This window comes from Mobula hypostoma, chromosome 1 (genome assembly GCF_963921235.1).
Source record: "Mobula hypostoma chromosome 1, sMobHyp1.1, whole genome shotgun sequence".
NCBI lineage: Eukaryota > Metazoa > Chordata > Chondrichthyes > Myliobatiformes > Myliobatidae > Mobula > Mobula hypostoma.
The window spans coordinates 30,520,064-30,538,546 of NC_086097.1; the positions used below are offsets into that span (position 1 = coordinate 30,520,064).

At 43.8% G+C, this 18,483-nt stretch overlaps 1 protein-coding gene across 3 annotated transcripts in view; it reads right to left on the reverse strand.

Moving 5' to 3' along the window:
- The window catches only part of LOC134345175 (protein jagged-2-like), a 261,826-nt gene that overhangs the window by 88,576 nt on the left and 154,767 nt on the right, over positions 1-18,483 (reverse strand). For all 3 annotated transcript variants that reach the window (XM_063045417.1, XM_063045425.1, XM_063045408.1), the window contains exons 4-5: positions 17,753-18,007; positions 16,917-16,977 (exon numbers count right to left, since the gene is read on the reverse strand). In XM_063045417.1, coding sequence (XP_062901487.1) covers positions 16,917-16,977; positions 17,753-18,007 — 316 coding nt within the window. The remainder of the gene's footprint in view (positions 1-16,916; positions 16,978-17,752; positions 18,008-18,483) is intronic.

Consider the following 18,483-nt stretch of genomic DNA (forward strand, 5'->3'; position numbering starts at 1 on the left):
ACGAACATCAGTTTCTCCAACTTCTGGTAATTTCTCCTCTCCCGCGACCCCCTCCCCCCAACTTCCTCTTCTCTTTCTCCATTCCGGTTCCCCTCTCACCCCTCCTCTTCTTCTTACCTGTCCATCACCTCCCTCTGGTGGCACTCCTTCCCTTTCTTCCATGGACCATTGTCCCCTTCTAACAAATTACTACTCCAGGCCTTAACCTTTCCGATCCATCTCCTCCCAGCTTCTTTCCTCACTGCCACCCACCCCCCCACAACCTGGTCTCACCATAGACAAGGTGGACAGTAACTGTCTTTTCTTCAGGACAGGGCAGACCAAAACTAGAAGGTATAGGGTTAGGGTGAGATAGGATATATGTAAAAGAGAGCTAAGGGACTTGTTTTTTTAAGTGCAGAGGGTGTTGAGTATATGGAATGAGCTTCCAGAGGAAGTGGTTGAAGTAGGGAAACGTATAATTTAAGTAGTACTTGGATTGGTACATGGAAGGGAGAGGCTTGGAGGAATTTAGCCAAACACAGGAAATTGGGATTGGCTGGGTGGACACTCTGTTCGGCATAGACTGGTTGGGCAGAGGAGCCTACAGCTGTTAAAAAGCTTCAAGGTTCAAATTTATTTATCACGTTAATAAAAACAGTGAAATGGAACATTTGTGTTAACAGCTAACACACACACAAAGGTGTGCTGGGGGTAGCTTGCAAGGGTCGCCACATATTCCAGCCTCAAGTCCCCTGTCAAGCTCACACTTCTCACCTTAAACCCTATTAGTTTGGAATTTCCCCACAAAGAACAGGCCATGTCCTTCTGAGCAAGGTAAACAGCTTCAACAAAAACAGGAATTCTGCAGATGCTGGAAATTCAACTAACACACATCAAAGTTGCTGGTGAACGCAGCAGGCCAGGCAGCATCTCTAGGAAAAGATACAGTCGATGTTTCAGGCCGAGACCCTTCGTCAGGACCAACTGAAGGAAGAGTTAGTAAGAGATTTGAAAGTGGGAGGGGGAGGGGGAGATCCAAAATGATAGGAGAAGACAGGAAGGGGAGGGATGGAGTAAAGAGCTGGACAGGTGATTGGCAAAAGGGGATACGAGACGATCATGGGACAGGAGGCCCAGCGTGAAAGACAAGGGGGCGGGGGGAACCCAGAGGATGGGCAAGGGGTATAGTCAGAGGGACAGAGGGAGAAAAAGGAGAGTGAAAGAAAGAATGTGTGTATATGAATAAATAACGGATGAGGTACGAGGGGGAGGTGGGGCATTAGCGGAAGTTAGAGAAGTCAATGTTCATGCCATCAGGTTGGAGGCTACCCAGACGGAATATAAGGTGTTGCCCCTCCAACCTGAGTGTGGCTTCATCTTTACAGTAGAGGAGGCCGTGGATAGACATGTCAGAATGGGAATGGGATGTGGAATTAAAAAGTGTGGCCACTGGGAGATCCTGCTTTCTCTGGCGGACAGAGCGTAGGTGTTCAGCAAAGTGGTCTCCCAGTCTGCGTCGGGACTCGCCAATATATAGAAGGCCACATCGGGAGCACCGGACGCAGTAACTCCCTATATACTTCCATCCCCCATCAGGAAGGTCTTAAAGTTCTCCACTTCTTTTTGGATTCCAGACCTAATCAGTCCCCCTCTACCACCACTCTGCTCCGTCTAGTGGAATTAGTCCTTACTCTTAATAATTTCTCCTTTGGCTCCTCCCACTTCCTCCAAACTAAAGGTGTAGCTATGGGCACCCGTATGGGTTCCAGCTATGCCTGCCTTTTTGTTGGCTTTCTGGAACAATCTATGTTCCGTGCCTATTCTGGTATCTGTCCCCTACTTTTCCTTCGCTACATCGACGACTGCATTGGCGCTGCTTCCTGCATGCATGCTGAGCTCGTTGACTTTATTAACTTTGCCTCCAACTTTCACCCTGCCCTCAAGTTTACCTGGTCCATTTCCGACACCTCCCTCCCCTTTCTAGATCTTTCTGTCTCTGTCTCTGGAGACAGCTTATCCACTGACGTCTACTATAAGCCTACTGACTCTCACAGCTATCTGGACTATTCCTCTTCTCACCCTGTCTCTTGCAAAAATGCCATCCCCTTCTCGCAATTCCTCCGTCTCCGCCGCATCTGCTCTCAGGATGAGGCTTTTCGTTCCAGGACGAGGGAGATGTCCTCCTTTTTTAAAGAAAAGGGCTTCCCTTCCTCCACCATCAACTCTGCTCTCAAGCGCATCTCCCCCATTTCATGCACATCTGCTCTCACTCCATCCTCCTGCCACCCCACTAGGAATAGGGTTCCCCTGGTCCTCACCTACCACCCCACCAGCCTCCGGGTCCAACATATTATTCTCCGTAACTTCCGCCACCTCCAATGGGATCCCACCACTAAACACATCTTTCCCTCCCCCCACCCCGCTTTCCGCAGGGATCGCCCTCTAGGCGATTCCCTTGCCTATTCATCCCCCCCATCCCTCCCCACTGATCTCCCTCCTGGCACTTATCCTTGTAAGTGGAACAAGTGCTACACATGCCCTTACACTTCCTCGCTCACCACCATTCAGGGCCCCAGACAGTCCTTCCAGGTGAGGCAACACTTCACCTGTGAGTCGGCTGGGGTGATATACTGCATCTGGTGCTCCCGATGTGGCCTTCTATATATTGGCAAGACCCGACGCAGACTGGGAGACCGCTTTGCTGAACACCTACACTCTGTCCGCCAGAGAAAGCAGGATCTCCCAGTGGCCACACATTTTAATTCCACATCCCATTCCCATTCTGACATGTCTATCCACGGCCTCCTCTACTGTAAAGATGAAGCCACACTCAGGTTGGAGGAACAACACCTTATATTCTGTCTGGGTAGCCTCCAACCTGATGGCATGAACATCGACTTCTCTAACTTCCGCTAATGCCCCACCTCCCCCTCGTACCCCATCCGTTATTTATTCATATACACACATTCTTTCTTTCACTCTCCTTTTTCTCCCTCTGTCCCTCTGACTATACCCCTTGCCCATCCTCTGGTTCTCCCTGGGCCTCCTGTCCCATGATCCTCTCGTATCCCCTTTTGCCTATCACCTGTCCGACTCTTGGCTCCATCCCTCCCCCTCCTGTCTTCTCCTATCATTTCAGATCTCCCCCTCCCCCTCCCACTTTCAAATCTCTTGCTAACTCTTCCTTCAGTTAGTCCTGACGAAGGGTCTCGGCCTGAAACGTCGACTGTACCTCTTCCTTGAGATGCTGCCTGGCCTGCTGCATTCACCAGCAACTTTGATGTGTGTTGGTTGAAGGTAAACAGCTTGTTGCTTTTCACATTTAATCATTTGAGATTGTTTTTTTTCCAAAGAAAGGGCCATGAAAGCATAGCCCACCACACCCAAACCTAACAACCATCTTGGGAACTGAGGAAGTGGAGAGTTAATGGTGTATAACTGTTTCAGGCATCTGAGAATAACTTGCTGGAAAATGAGACAAAATGGGCTCCAGGGTAACTGATCCCAGAGAGCTGAAGAGAGCATCTGTAACACCAGTGCCTATTCCTGCAATGTCATGCTGCAGTGCATTTGGCTCAACAAGCTGGTGTGTGGGGCCTCATGTGCATTCTTCAATATTTAATGATTCGGTGTATTATTACAGACCTTCCTGCTTGTGCTCATCATATCTCTCTGGATGAGGGCTGGAACTGGTTCAATCTCTAAAAGGCAGTGTATCAGGTGATCAAAGTCTTCCTGTAGTGAGGTCCCCACTGACTGCAATTATTCACATCAACTGCCCGATCCTTCGCCCATCCCCTCCCTCTGCCCCTACCAGATCCGTACGAGTCTGCAAAGAACAAGACCTACTGAGTATTTATCTCTCTTCAGTCAGTTCATTCTAAACCACAGAATGGTTTTGGGCAGGAAACCAGTTGGCAGGGAAGACTTATTGAAACCTATCAAATACTGAAAGGATTGGATAGAGTGGATGTTTCCTATAGGAGGGAGTCTCGGACCAGAGGGCATAGCCTCAGAATAGAACATCCCTTTAGAACCAAGATGAGGAGGAATTTCTTCAGCCAGATGTTTGAAGGGGCCAAATCACTGGATACATTTAAAGCAGAGGTCGACAGGCCCTTCATTGATTTGTAAGGGGGTTGAGGGTTATTGGGAGAAGGCAGGAGAATGGGGTTGAGAGGAATAATAAATCAACCATGACGGAATGGGAGAGCAGACTCCATGGGCAAATGGGCTAATTCCTTAAGACTAGTTCAACTGGCTCAAACAGTGCCTTCCTTGAATTGTATGTGTGTTCTAGGTACTTCCTGTCTTAAAAAGGAATTTAGGAAAAATTAAAACGCATTCCACCGGCAGCAAATTTTCCACATAGGGACTGACTACATGGAGTGAAAAATGTTTCTGGCCTTTTACAGCAATATTGAACAGGATGGAGTTGCTTGAGACAACAATGGAATTAAATTCCAGGTCCATTTCTTGCTATAAATAACCGATGTTGTAAAAACAGAGCAAAAATCAAAAGTGCCCACACACCAGGAAGGAAAAGAGATTCAACACAAAACAGGAAGGCATCAAGGGTTCTTAAAGAAAAGACTCAAATGCAATTTAATTTGCTGCATTCAAAGTTCAAAGTACATTTCTTATCAAAGTATGTATACCATGTACAATCTTGAGATTCATCTTTTTGCAGGCAGCCAGAAAACAAAGAAACACAATAGAACCCACTAAAAACAAAAAACACTACACAATCTGGTGAAAAGTTTGGGTATTTTTTTTAAATTAGAAGAGAAAATTCTGGAAATACAATACTACTCTTTGAGAGGAAAATTTAATTCAGACACTTCAAAATTAAACATTTTGCTGAGTCTTGAGGATCTGAGTTATAGGGAAAGGTAGAATAGGTTATGAGTTTATTCCCTGGAACATAGGAGGAGGAGGAAGATTTTAAAGAGGTATACAAAATTATGAGGGATATAGAGAAGGTAAATGCAAGTAGGCTTCTTCCACTGAGTTTAACTAGGACTAAAATCAGAGCTCATTGATCAAGGGCAAATTCAATTTTAAGTAAATACTTCATCTTTAAAAGAAACATGAAGGGGAACTTCTTCACTCAGAGTATGGTACACGTGTGGAACGAGCTGCCAGAAGCGGTAGATGTGGGTTTGATTTCCACATTCCAGGGAAGTTTGGAGGGATGGGAAGGGTATGGCGGCCCAAGGAACTAGGCAGAATATAACAGCTTGGCATGACAAGATGTCCCGCTTGGTGGCATAATAATCAGTGCTGGACTCCAGAGCAAAGGTTCCCGAGTTTGAATCCAAGTCGGATTGAGTGTTGAGCTAGCAACTCGGCCTCGTAAAAACAAGAATAGCTTGCTGCAGAAACACCGTCATGACAGTGCCTCAAAAACTCCACTGTCGAGTTAAGAGCTATTCTTCTTCTCTTCTTCATAACTAGATGGGTTGCAAGACCTGTTTCTGTGCTGTAGTTCTCTATGACTGACAGTATTTTTTAGGTTCTTCTTTAATATTTTCAACCTTTGTAATGGCCTCAAGTTATCCAACCAGAAATCTCAATGAAAACTTTTCCCCAACAGAATGGTAAAAAAATCAACATTTCAACTTAAAACCCAGAGTGCCACATAGTTCTCGTCAGTAAGGTTGCAACACCCACTGAGACGTAGGTAGATTCAGGCAACATCCCAATAGCATAGAGCTATATCTCTGGAACATCATTATTTTCCCCGATGACGTCAGGGTAGCAATTAAGACCAGACTGACTTTCCCAGTGAAAGGGATCCAGATACAGGGTCTGAACCAGAAACACTGACCATCCTTCTGCCTCTAAAAATACCATTTTGCCCACTGAGTTCCCCCAGCAGTTTGCTTTAGAACGCAGAACAGTACAGGGACGTCGGCCCACAAATGTGTGTTAACTCCTGAACATGCTCCAAGATCAATCTAGCCTCTTTCACCTATATAGCCCTCTATTTTTCTTTTATCCATTTGCCAAAAAGTGTCTTAAATAAACATGATGTATCTGCATCTACTATCACTCCTGGCAGGGCGTTCCAAGCTTGCACCACTCTGTAAGAAACCTACCTCTGACATCACCCCTATACTTTCATCCACTCACTTTAAAATTATGAGCTCTTGTATTAGCCATTTCCACCCTTTGAAAAGTCTCCAGCTGTCCATTTTATCTATGCCTTTAATCATCTTGTACACTTCTATCAAGTCACATCTCATCCTCCTTCACTTCAAAGAGAAAAGCCCCAGCTCACTTAACCTTTTCTCATAAGACATGCTCTCTAATCCAGACAGCATCCTGCCAAATCTTCTCTATCCTCTCTAAGGCTTCCACATCCTTCCTATAATGATGTGACCAGAACTGAACACAATTCCCCAAGTATGGTCTAGTAAGAGTTTTATACAGCTACAACATTAATTTGCGGCTCTTGATCTCAGTCCTCCGATTAATGAAGGCCAACACACCAAAAGCCTTGTTAACCATTTATCCACTTGCACAGCAACTTTGAGGTAACTTTTACGGATAAAAGGGCATTTTTTCATCCACAAACATATCACAAGTAAATCACTATTGAGCAAGACCAGTATTTTGCCTACATGTTGAACAAAGGTAATTTTAAAAAAAGAGAAAAAGTCAAAAATAAATTTATAACCAAGTACGTTCAGGTCACCACATCATACCAAGGTTCATTTTCTTGCAGGCATTTACAGGAAAATAGACATGCAATAGAATTTATGAAAAAACTATACATAAAGATTCATAAACAAATGTACTAAAGACAAATCATGCAAATAATAAAAGAACAAATAAATAATACAAAGAACATGAGTTGCAGAGTGCTTGAAAGAGTCAATTCAACACCAAGGTGAATGAAGTTATCCACACTGGTTCTGGATCCTGATGGTTGGGGAGTGGGGGGAGGGTGGGTAAAGCACACCCCCACCCAACACACACACACAAAATGCTAGAGGATCTAAGCAACTCAAACAGTATCTATGGAGGGGAATAATAGATGACATTCTGGAGTGGACTCTCGAGTTTCAGCACAAAACAAGACAACTGGTGGCAGAATCTCAGATGGTGATGTGAAAGTGTACAAGAGTGAGAAAGATTGACTGGTGTCACAACAACTTTGCACTCAACATCAGTAAGACCAAAGGATTGATTGTGGATTTCAGGAAGGGGAAAATGGGAGAACACACATCAGTCCTCATTTAGGGATCAGCAGTGGAAAAGGTAAGCAGCGTCAAGCTCTTGGGTATTTAGATCTTTGAAGATCTATCCTGGGCACAACACACTGATGCAGTTACAAAGACACACATGCAGCTAGTATATTTCATTATGTGTCTGGGAAGATTTGGCTATGTAACCAAGGACTCTAGCAGATTTCTACAGATGCACCGTGGAAAGCATTCCAACTGGCTGTATCACTATCTGGTATAGGGGTGCCACTGCACAGGATTGGAAAAAGCTACAGAGGGTTGTAAACTCAGACAGTTCCATCATGGGCACTAGCCTCCCACCACTCAAGCCGGCAGCATCCATCTTCAAGTACATTCACCACCCAGGACATGCCATCTTCTTATTATTACCATCAGGGCAGAGGTACAGGAGGCTGAAATCACTGTTTTTTGAACACAAGCACATGCAACTGATGCTATTTAAAAACTATTCACACTAAGCATAGTGCAGCATTTAATGGCCACAAAGGTGCACATAACTGACGAGAGTTAAAAAACTGTTCAGCAAAAGTCTCCTGTCCCAATTAAGTAGCACAGAGTCCTAAATAAAGGAAGGGAACCCCAGATATTTACTTGATTAGTGTTTTTATCTTTAAGAATTATTCCTAATAAACGGCTGCCCTGATCAACCGAAGGTCCAATTAACTGGAATCCATCAATTTTGTTTTTAATTGTCACGTACTTGTAATATTTTTATGTACCACACTGTATTGCTGCTGCAAAACAACATATTTCACAACATATGACAGTGATAATAAACTTGAATCTGATTCTGAGGTGGTCTAATCTCATTGAGGCCAGACCACCTTCCAAGACACTGATGAGGCCAACAGGATTCATAGCAATCCAGTATCATTCTGGTCACTTTTATCAAGACCTACCTACTTCATTTTACATAATTTCTTCGATTTACGTCCCAGAGATGCAGTGATGTAATGCAAACTCAACTTTCCACGTACAGGTTCAGAAAGATCATCACATTTCCATCATACTCTTTAACCATCAGACCAGTCAACGACTTCCGACAGTGAGCTCAGACGACTTCAGTCCTTCCTTCAAAACATCACAGACTTGAGAAAACAATTACTAAAAGTAGAAGTATTGCAAAACTTGCTTACAAGTAGAGAAGGGGTCACCCTCCGGAGAAAGGAAACACATGGAGAATAAGGACTATAAACACAGTTGTATTAATGGACACAATAGAAGCCAGTGCTTTATTTAGATGTGTCCCTGGACATGGGGAGACTTCCAGTGATGACGTGCACTAGTAGTAGTGAACAACATCTCATTCTGTGATACCCGTGACTGTCTGGCTCAAAGCACCACAGTGGCAGGTTTTCAACCAAGCTGGGCATGCCAAAGGCTTCACGTCATCTTAGAGAAATTGGAGGAAGGAGAACGTAGGAGGGAATGTAAAATTTAGTAAGAATTTTGATAGCCTTTCATATCCCACAAAGCTCTAAACAGCTTGACGGACAAATCAGCCACACATAAAATATTGGAGGTACACAGCAGGTCAGGCAGCATGTACAGAGGCGAATAAACAGTTGACATTTGGGGCTGAGATGCTTCATTTGGACTGGAAGGGGAAAGAACACAATAAGGTGAGGGGAGGGGGAGGAGTACAAGCTTGGCCAGTGATAGGTGAGAGCAGGTGAGGGAGATTGCAGCTCAGACTTTGGTGATTTTTTTTTCCTTTTAAAAGGTGTAGGGATGGTTTTGGGGACAGAGAGGGGAGTTAGAAGTCAGGTTAGAGTCCAGAGACAATGATGTTAGGGAGTGAGAGATCAGATGAAAGGGACGCAAAAGAGTTAAGAGGTCAGGCCTCCCCTCTACATCCTTTCTCTTTGTCACCTGTCCACATCGCTGGAGTTCTGTGCATTTCACTTTAAGTTTCAATGCACCCATGATAAATTAATCAGAATCAGAGCCCTACAAACTTACTTCCTTTCAGACACTTACTAATACCCTACTGAACTGAAAACAATAAAACATACCATAAGCGGAACTCAATCCAGAACATGCTGCAACGCTCTGCCTCAGCAGATGCTACCTGACCAGCTGAGCCCCACCAGTAGTTTGGTTTTTGGATTACAGTAACTCCCTACTGAACTGAATCCAACTCTGCCAGTACCCACGATAGCACTTTCAGACACCATTTACTTAAAACAATAAAAAAAACCTTGCCACTTTACAAGGATACTGCCTGAATGAAATGGCTCAAGTTATAGGGAGAGGTATTTTTAGTTGCAATTTGTCCTGCACGATGTTGTTTGTTAGTCTCTTTCTGTATAGTTTTTCATAAGTTACGTTGTGTTTCTTTATTTTCCTATAAATGCCTGCAAGAAAATGAATCTCAAGAGAGCATATGGTGACACATACATTGATAATAAATTTACTTTGCAGTTGGCCATGGTGGATCTTTATTTCTTGGAGCATAGGGGAATGAGTTTATTAAATGAGGTGTACGGATAATGTGGTCGCTTATAGTTTTTTTCCCCAAGGTTAAGGAGTTCAAAACTCGAGGGCACAGACACAATACAAGACAGGAAAGATTTAAAAGATACCAGAAAAGCAACTTCTTTATACAGAGGTTAGTAAGCACCTGGAATGAGCTGCAAGAGGAAATGGCCCAGGCAGATGCAATTGCAGCATTTAAAAGGCATTTGGATAGGTGCATGGCAGGGAGCAGCTTGAAGGGTTATGGGGCAAACTTGGGCATCTGGGACAAGCAGAAAAAAATGCTGTGGTTAGCCTTGACTAGTTGGGCCGAAGGGCCTGCTCCCATGCTGTATGACTCCATGGAAACTGGGAACTAAAAACCGTATGTAGAAAGATGGCAACTTTCAACAACAGAATCAGACTCCTTATACTTCTCAAAAATAGCTCACTAGGCATGGAATACAGGAAATGCTATATTAAGGCAAATTGTTTCTATTTGTTCTGTTATGGGAACTCGCTTACAATTCAAGCCAAAGTTCCCACCACCACGACCAAAAATAGATTAAAGGGGTCACTCATCACATTGCTGTTTAATTGATCTTGCTGTGCACAGAGATTGCTACAGCGGCAACGGAACAACCACTGCACTGCCAAGCAAGCAGCGTGGTAGCGTACTGGTTAATGTAACGCTTTACAGCACCAGGAACTGGACTCAATTTTTGCCACTGTTTGAGAGAAGATTGTACTCCTTCCCATCATGGTGTGGGTTTCCACTGCGTGCTCTGGTTTCCCCTCATGTTCCAAAGATGTGTGGGTCAGGGTTAATGAGCTGTGAGCATGCTATGTTGGCACTAGAAGCATGGCGACACTAGCAGGCTGCTCACTGTTGGTTGTTGACGCAAACAATACACTTCATAAGTTTCCATGTACATGTGACAAATAAAAAAACTAATCTTAAAAAATGTCCAAGACTGGCACAGAATGCAATGCAAATTATTGTTCTTTTGGTACATTTAAATTGATTTAGAGATACCCTTAAATCTCCATGGCAAACATAACCAGAGTCAGGCAGAATCCAATGAGTCCATTTGCAAGTTAGTATACATGGATCAGTACCTTAGTCTCAGTAACCTTGGATTAAGTCCATTTCTGCAGCACATTTGGCGTTCCTTCTGGAAACCTCATTGTCAATATACACAACGATGAATAAAAACACAAGTCAGCAGTGTGACAGAAAACTCTCCATTTACCTAGATGAGTAAATGAATCAGCACTACAGCACAGAAACAGGCCCTTGGGCCCATCTGGTCCATGTCGAACTGTTATTCTGCCTAGTCCCATCAGCCAGGACATGAACCATGGTGCCCCTCACATGTACGTACTTATCCAAACTTCTCTTAAATGTGGCAATCGAAGCTGCATCTACCACTTCCGCTGGCAGCTATTCTGCTCACACCACCTTGTTCCCCTTCAGGTTCCCCTTGAATATTTCAGCTTTCACCCTAAACCTATGACCTCTAGTTCTAGTCTCAGCCAACCTCAGTGGAAAAAGTCTGACTGCATTTATTCCATCTATACCCATCATAATTTTTGTACATCTGTCAGATATCCCCTCATTCTATCTGCAGGTAAAAGAAAGTCAAAACCATTTCAAACTTTCCCTATAACTCAGGCCCTCGCATCGTAGCAACATCCTTGTAAATTTTCTCTTTACATATCCAAGAGAGCAGACAAAAAAAACTGGATGAGAAGCAGCACATACAGCAGAGTAGCAGTCACTCTGGAAGTGTTCAGCCTGAATTTTGTACTCGGGTCGCTAAAGCCAGGATTGAATTTACCACAAGAATTTAATAAATCTAGGATCAAGGATCAATTTTACACATTTTAGAAATTTGCTGTGATGCAATGGGCAGGGTGTGACATGGAACGAAGAACATTCAGCACTTCTAAAGCATAAAGCAATAATTAAAAAAATAAAGGATTATACAGTATATAAATAAAAAGCTAATAAACTTAAAGTACAGATATGGAATAAAATGTGTATAAATAAATATCAGCATATATTTTCAATATAAAGAGCATTACAAAACATGGTTTAAAGTGTTTACAGTGCATTGACAAGGGAGCTGTTTCCTCACTGTTCCTGAGACTCAGGATCAATTCTGACATCAGGCGCTGTATATGGCGTATACAGGCCATCTCTGTGCCCATCTGAGTGTCCCCTGTTTGCTATAATTTCCTACCATATCCCAATTCTGTGCTGGTTACAGATTGGTCCATAGTGTGAAGGTGAGGGGTGAAATCTGGGAAGAGTCAATGATAACATGGGGAGAATAAAATGGACCAGGGCAAGTTATAAGTGGCATCTGATGATCAGCGCCGAAGGCTATTCTTAATAACACAAGTGAAGTACTTCAAGCTCTAGCTCTTCAGGATGGCTCAAAGATAATACTTTCTACTTAAGAATGTGACAAGCTGGAAATCCTGAGAAGAACTGACTGAAAATTTTCCAAATCATATACACTTTTGCAATGAGTGTTGCAAAACTGCAAACTATTGGTTCCATCCACAAATTTCTCAGTTAAGTACAAATCATCTATACAACAGCAGGAACAAGGAACCTTGCAGAGCCACAATGATCAGAGTTCTCGTACTCATAACAACCCTTCAGCTCTCCACTTTCCTTTGGATTCTACGGGTTATTACTTCCAGGATGAATCTATCACACCGAACTTCAAAGATACCTTACTAAAGCCCACAAGGATTACATCAACCAAGTTATCACATCGTCACTCCTTGTTAACCTCATTGAAGGTTTTGTAGTTAGTCAGGCACTGCCTTCCAGTACTTCCATTTGAATGTCCTTGATAAACTAATGTCTCTGACTAATGCCACCCTTTCCAAATATTTCCAACAGGTCACAGACGTCAAGTTGCCTGACCTGTAGTTTACTGAGTCAATCCCTGCTGCCCATTTTAAACAACAGCACAACATCAGACCCCAAGTCTTTAACACACCTGTGCACAAAAACCTGAGTCAGTGTTTTCCTGCCCTAACAGTTCATTTACTTTTCGGATTCATCGCATGTATATTGAAACATATAGTGAACTGCGCCCTTTGCATTAACAACTCTATCCAAGGCTGGGGGAAGCTCGCAAGAGTCACCACACATTCTAGTGCCAACATAACATACCCACAATGCTCAGCAGAACTTTTAAAGATGTAATACCCCTTTATGTTTTCTCTGCTTATAATTTTGCATAATTCACCTTCATTTGCCTAATGTCAAAGCCTGCATCATATCCTCTGAAGACTGATACAAACTAATCCATCAGAAACTTGCCTTACTTCTCAACCACAGGAAATCTCACCCCATCAGCTTTACAATGCCTCACACAACAATCCCATCTCACACCAACTACTCTTGTAATCATCTCCTGGATTCCACCAGTCATTTAGACACTAAGGACAACTTAGCCAATTAACCCACCAACCAGCATGTCTGCATGTCTTTGGGATGTGGGAGGGAAATGGAGCACCCATTTGGAAAGGAAGAACGCCTTCCATTTTCACACCCAGACTTGTAGTCTAAATTCCTAATACTTACCACAGATGTTTCTTCATCATACATTAATGTATACAATAAGGAATGGCTGATCAAGCTAGAGCTTTTCTCTTTGGAAAGGAGGATGAGAAGTGACTTGATAGAGTTGTCCAAGATAACCAGAGCCTTTTCTGAGGATGGAAATGGCTAATAAGAGGTGGCATAACTTTAAGGAGATTGAACACAAGTGTAGGGAGGATGTCAGAGGTTCACAGAGCGGTGGGTGCGTGAAATGCACTGCCAGGATTGGTGGTAAAGGCAGATACATCAGGAATATTTGAGAAATTCTTAGGCACGTGGATGAAAGGAAAATGGTGGGCTACAAAGGAGGGAAGGGTTAGATTGATCTTAAGAATAGTTTAAAAGGTTGACTCAATGTTGTGGGCCGAAGGGCCTCAACTGCGCTGTAATGTTCTATGTTCTATAAACAAGCACTGACAAAAACTTTCATTAGTTATTTCTTGGTCTTTCTTTTATTTGCCTTCCGAATTCACTCCTTTCCCTTGCAGGCTTGTTTCTCAAACTCCTCCCATTCACATCAAATTATGCCATGCTCTCTTCTGAAACTTGTCACATGGATACATTGGTACATGGCTAGGAAAGATTTAGAAGGATATCAGCAAAACACAGGCAAATGGAACTAGCTAAATGAGGCAACTTAGCCATTATAAAGATTGGCAGAAAAGCCTACTTACCAAGCTGCATGGCTCTGAGTAAACAGATGACTGGGGTCCCATTCTGTATCTCACCAGGTGAGGATACACTGCTAGAAACATTCATAATCCAATGAAGGTAAACACTCAGTCTCAGGCTCACCACACCCAGGAACACAAAAAGTTGCAGAGAGCAGTGGACTCTGCCCAGTACATTAGGGGGACATTCCTCCCACCATCTACAGGAGATGCTGCCTCAGGAAGGCAGCATCCATCAAAGATTCTCACTACCCAAGCCACACCCTCCTCTTGCAGCTACCATCGGGCAGAAGATACAGAGGCCTGAAGTCCCACACCTCCAGGTTTAGGAACAGCATCCTTCAGGAGGGTGAACCCACGGGAAAGCATTCAACCCAGGTGGGGTATCTGGGCAAGTACTAGAGACCTGTGCTGATCAACTAGCTGCAGTGTTCACCAATATCTTTAAGCACTCACTTCGACAGCCTGTTTCAAGTAGGCTTCAATTATACTGGTGCCCAAGAAGAACGTGGAAACTCGCCTCAATGACTACCCTCCAACAGCACTGACATCCACTGTGATGAAGCGTTTTGAGAGGTGGTGGTGAAGCACATCAACCCCTGCCTGAGAAGTGACTTGGATCTGCTTCAATTTGCCTAATGGCACAACAAGTCATAGCAGGTGTTGTTTCGTTGGCTCTTCACTAAACCCTGGCACATCTGAACAGCAAAGATGCATGCATCAAGATGCTCTTTATCGACTATAGCTCAGTATTCAATACCATCATCCCCTCAAAACTAATCAATACACTTCACAGCCTTGGTTTCAATACCTCCCTGTGCAATTGGATTCACTTATTTCCTCACTTGCAGACCCCAGTCAGTTTAGATTGGCAACATTTCCTCCACAACCTACATTCAGCATAGGTGCACGACAAGGCTGTGTGCCTAGCCCCCCGCTCTATTCGCTTTACACTTATGACTGTGTGCCTAAGCATAGCTCCAATGCCATATTGAAGTTTGCTGACAACACCACTGTCATTGGCTGAATCAAAGATGGTGACAAATCAGCACATAGGAGGGAGATTAAAAATCTGGCTGAGTGGTGTCACAACAACCACCTCTCACTCAATGTCAAAAGACCAAGGATATGATTATTGACTTCAGGAGGAAGAAACCAGAGGTCATATAGACTCAATCCTCAGGTACTGCACTCAATCATAAACTAAGTCAATTGCTCAGAAGCCATCAACCAATTTGCTTTTCACTATCTTTTTTCTCAAAATAGCAATGGACAGTTTTAGAGATTGGATTTTATTGTGGACAAATGATCACCAATAATCCTTTCATTATCATCATAAAGGTATTAAAACCATTAAAAGTGAGATTGACTTCAAGATGTCGAGGAGCTTTTATAACAAAGGACTGTTATAAAACAGATGGGCAGCATGATAGTATTGCAGTTAGTGTAACGCTATTACAGCACCAGTGACCCACCCTCCCCTCCCCTCCTCCCACTTTCTTACTGACTTCTCATCTCTTCTTCCACTCCTGATGAAGGGTTTCAGCCCAAAACGTTGACTGTTTACTCTTTTCCATAGATGCTGCCTGGCCTGCTGAGTTCCTCCAGCATTTTCTGTGTTACTTTGATTTCCAGCATTTACAGATTTTTTCTCATCAGTGCCAGAGTTGGCTTCACCCAGAAGGCTGTTCCCCTCCCCCCTCCCCATCCCCTCCAACAGTATTCAAAGCAGATACTTATTATTAAGGGAACAGCCACAGAGGTGCTCTGCACTGGCTGCCTTATTCCGCTTCCCTATCCTGAGAGTCACCCAGGTACCTGGCTCCTGCAACTTACAGGTGATTATCTTCCTGCAGCTCCTGTCTATCAGAATCAGAATCAGGTTTATTATCACCGGCATGTGATGTGAAATTTGTTAACTTAGCAGCAGCAGTTCAATGCAATATATAATCTAGCAGAGAAAAAAAAGTAATAATAATAATAAAATAAAAAATAAGTAAATCGATTATGTATATTGAATAGCTTACAAAAACATGCAAAAACAGAAATACTGTATATTAAAGAAAAGTGAGTTAGTATCCAAAGATTCAATGTTTATTTAGGAATCCGATGGCAGAGGGGAAGAAGCTATTCCCGACTCACTGAGTGTGTGTGCCTTCAGGTTTCTGTACCTCCTACCTGTTGGTAACAGTGAGAAAAGGACGTGCCCTGGGTGCTAGAGGTCCTTAATAATGGACGCTGCCTTTCTGAGACACCACTCCCTAAAGATGTCCTGGGTACTTTGTAGGCTAGTACCCAAGATGGAGCTGACTAGATTTACAACCTTCTGCAGCTTCTTTCAGTCCTGTACAGTAGCTCCTCCACAGCAGACAGTGATGCAGCCTGCTAGAATGCTCTCTACAGTACAACTATAGAACACCTCTTCATTCTCCCATATGAGCCAAAGATCAAGCTCCCGCTCCTTACAGTTGCTAAGGAGATGCAGCTTGGTGTATTTCATGCAGACGTGGTTATCAGGGAGACTGGAGGTCTACCAAAGTTCCCACATCTCACTCAAAGGACATAACCACCAACTCTGGACCCATTCTCATCACACTAATTATGTATTAATAGAAAAAGAAATACATGGGTGTAATTGCTGGGCCACATGAGCCTACTACCACACTCACAACACACTGGAGGGACTCAGCAGGTCAGGCAGCATGTGGAAACGATCAGGCAGCATCTCGGGCCAGAACCCTTCATCAGGACCTCTGATGGAAGGGTTCCGGCCAGAAACGTTGACTGATCGTTCCCACGGATGCTGCCCGACCTGCTGAGTCCCTCCAGCGTGCTGTGAGTGTTGCTTTGACCCCAGCATCTGCAGAGTATTTTGTGTTTACCATGCTGCATCTCTCTAAATAAAACCTGAAACTGATTACTTACTTGCATTCCCCAGGGACATCACACCCTCCATGGATCGAATGACAACCCTGCTTGCATATGGCTGAAATAAGAAAAAAAAAGGATATTCCTCAATCCATCATTCACTGACGTATTTCAGAATTACTTTTGTGCTCTGGATCCCAGGGGTCAGTGTCTTCAGCATGGACTACCGAGTCAACCAAGTGCTCAAGTGCTCATCCTCCATCACCTCACTGTCGGACCTCTGGCTGACAACAGCCAAGCCTCCGTCTGTCCACACAGTGAGCGTCTCCACCCAGCGACAGATACAGTCCATTAAATGAAGTTAAAACATATGGAGGCTCTATCCCCTTCAAATCCACCTCTCTGCTCTATAATGTAGCTTTAAGGTGAGTGGGGGGGAAAGTTTAAAGGAGATTTACAAGGCAAGATTTTTTGTTCAAACACAGTACCTTGAACATGCTGCTGGGGAAATGATGGAATCAGATATAGCAACAAATACTTACAAGACACCCAAACAGGGTATCCTGGACATCTCCCCCTCTGTTCCCTCAACTGTGATGGTTTAAACAGTAGCACTTAGACAGGAAACTGAATAGCAGGGAATAGAGGGACATAGCTCCTGTGCAGGATGATGTAATGTTAGGGTTGACTTCAAAGTTAGCTCAAATATTGTGGGCTGAAGGGTTTGTTCCTGTGCTACACCATGGAGACAAAGTCCTGCCCCCTACAAATGTTGAACTTTCTCTACAGTCTCCATAATTTTGTAATCTTAACACTAGTTTCCATTCTCAATATGCTAACAAGCTAAATTGTATTGTTCAAGCCATAGATGCCACAGGGAATTTTTTCGTTACCTTTTTTGCAGTCCTGGCCCATCCAGCCCTCCATACAGAGCTTGTTCCCATTCTGGTCGCACATGAAGTGGCCGAAGAAGTCGTCCCGTGGCCGGCAGAGCTTGTTGCAGCCGGTCCCATAGTAGTGCTCTTCGCACCTGACCCGGATGCTGTAGTTAAAGTGAGCCACTGGCCCATTGTATTGCAATGTCATCCAGGGGCCTCCAGGGTTGATCATTCCTGTCTGAGAGCCTCGCTCAATCAGCTGGCCTTCACCTACGTGAAAAGATGACAGCACATGCATCAAGTTTCACTCAGGCATAAATCCACTGCAGTATTTACAACCTGCTGGAAGAATGTGTTGGTCAAACAGCATCTGTGGGGGGAAATGAACTGTCAATGTATCGGGTGGAAAGCTTGCATCAGATTAGACTGTTTACTCTGTGAGCTTCAAGCAAGCAAGGGACTTCACTGCATCCTGGTGTATGTGACAATAAACTAATTACACCAGCACAGGGGGCAATATTCTCAAAGAGCAACAAGGTCTACTTGTTGGATCATTACCTACTTAGTCCAATTTTTTTGCCTAGCATAGCCATGATGGGTGCATGGCCTCCGGAGACAAATGACTACAATCTTCATTCATCTCAACAGAACCCCCCGCCCCCCCACAATCAAATAGTTTACTGTTGCCACATTTACGGAGATACTGTGGAAAAATGTTTGCTTGCATGTCATCCAGACAAATCATT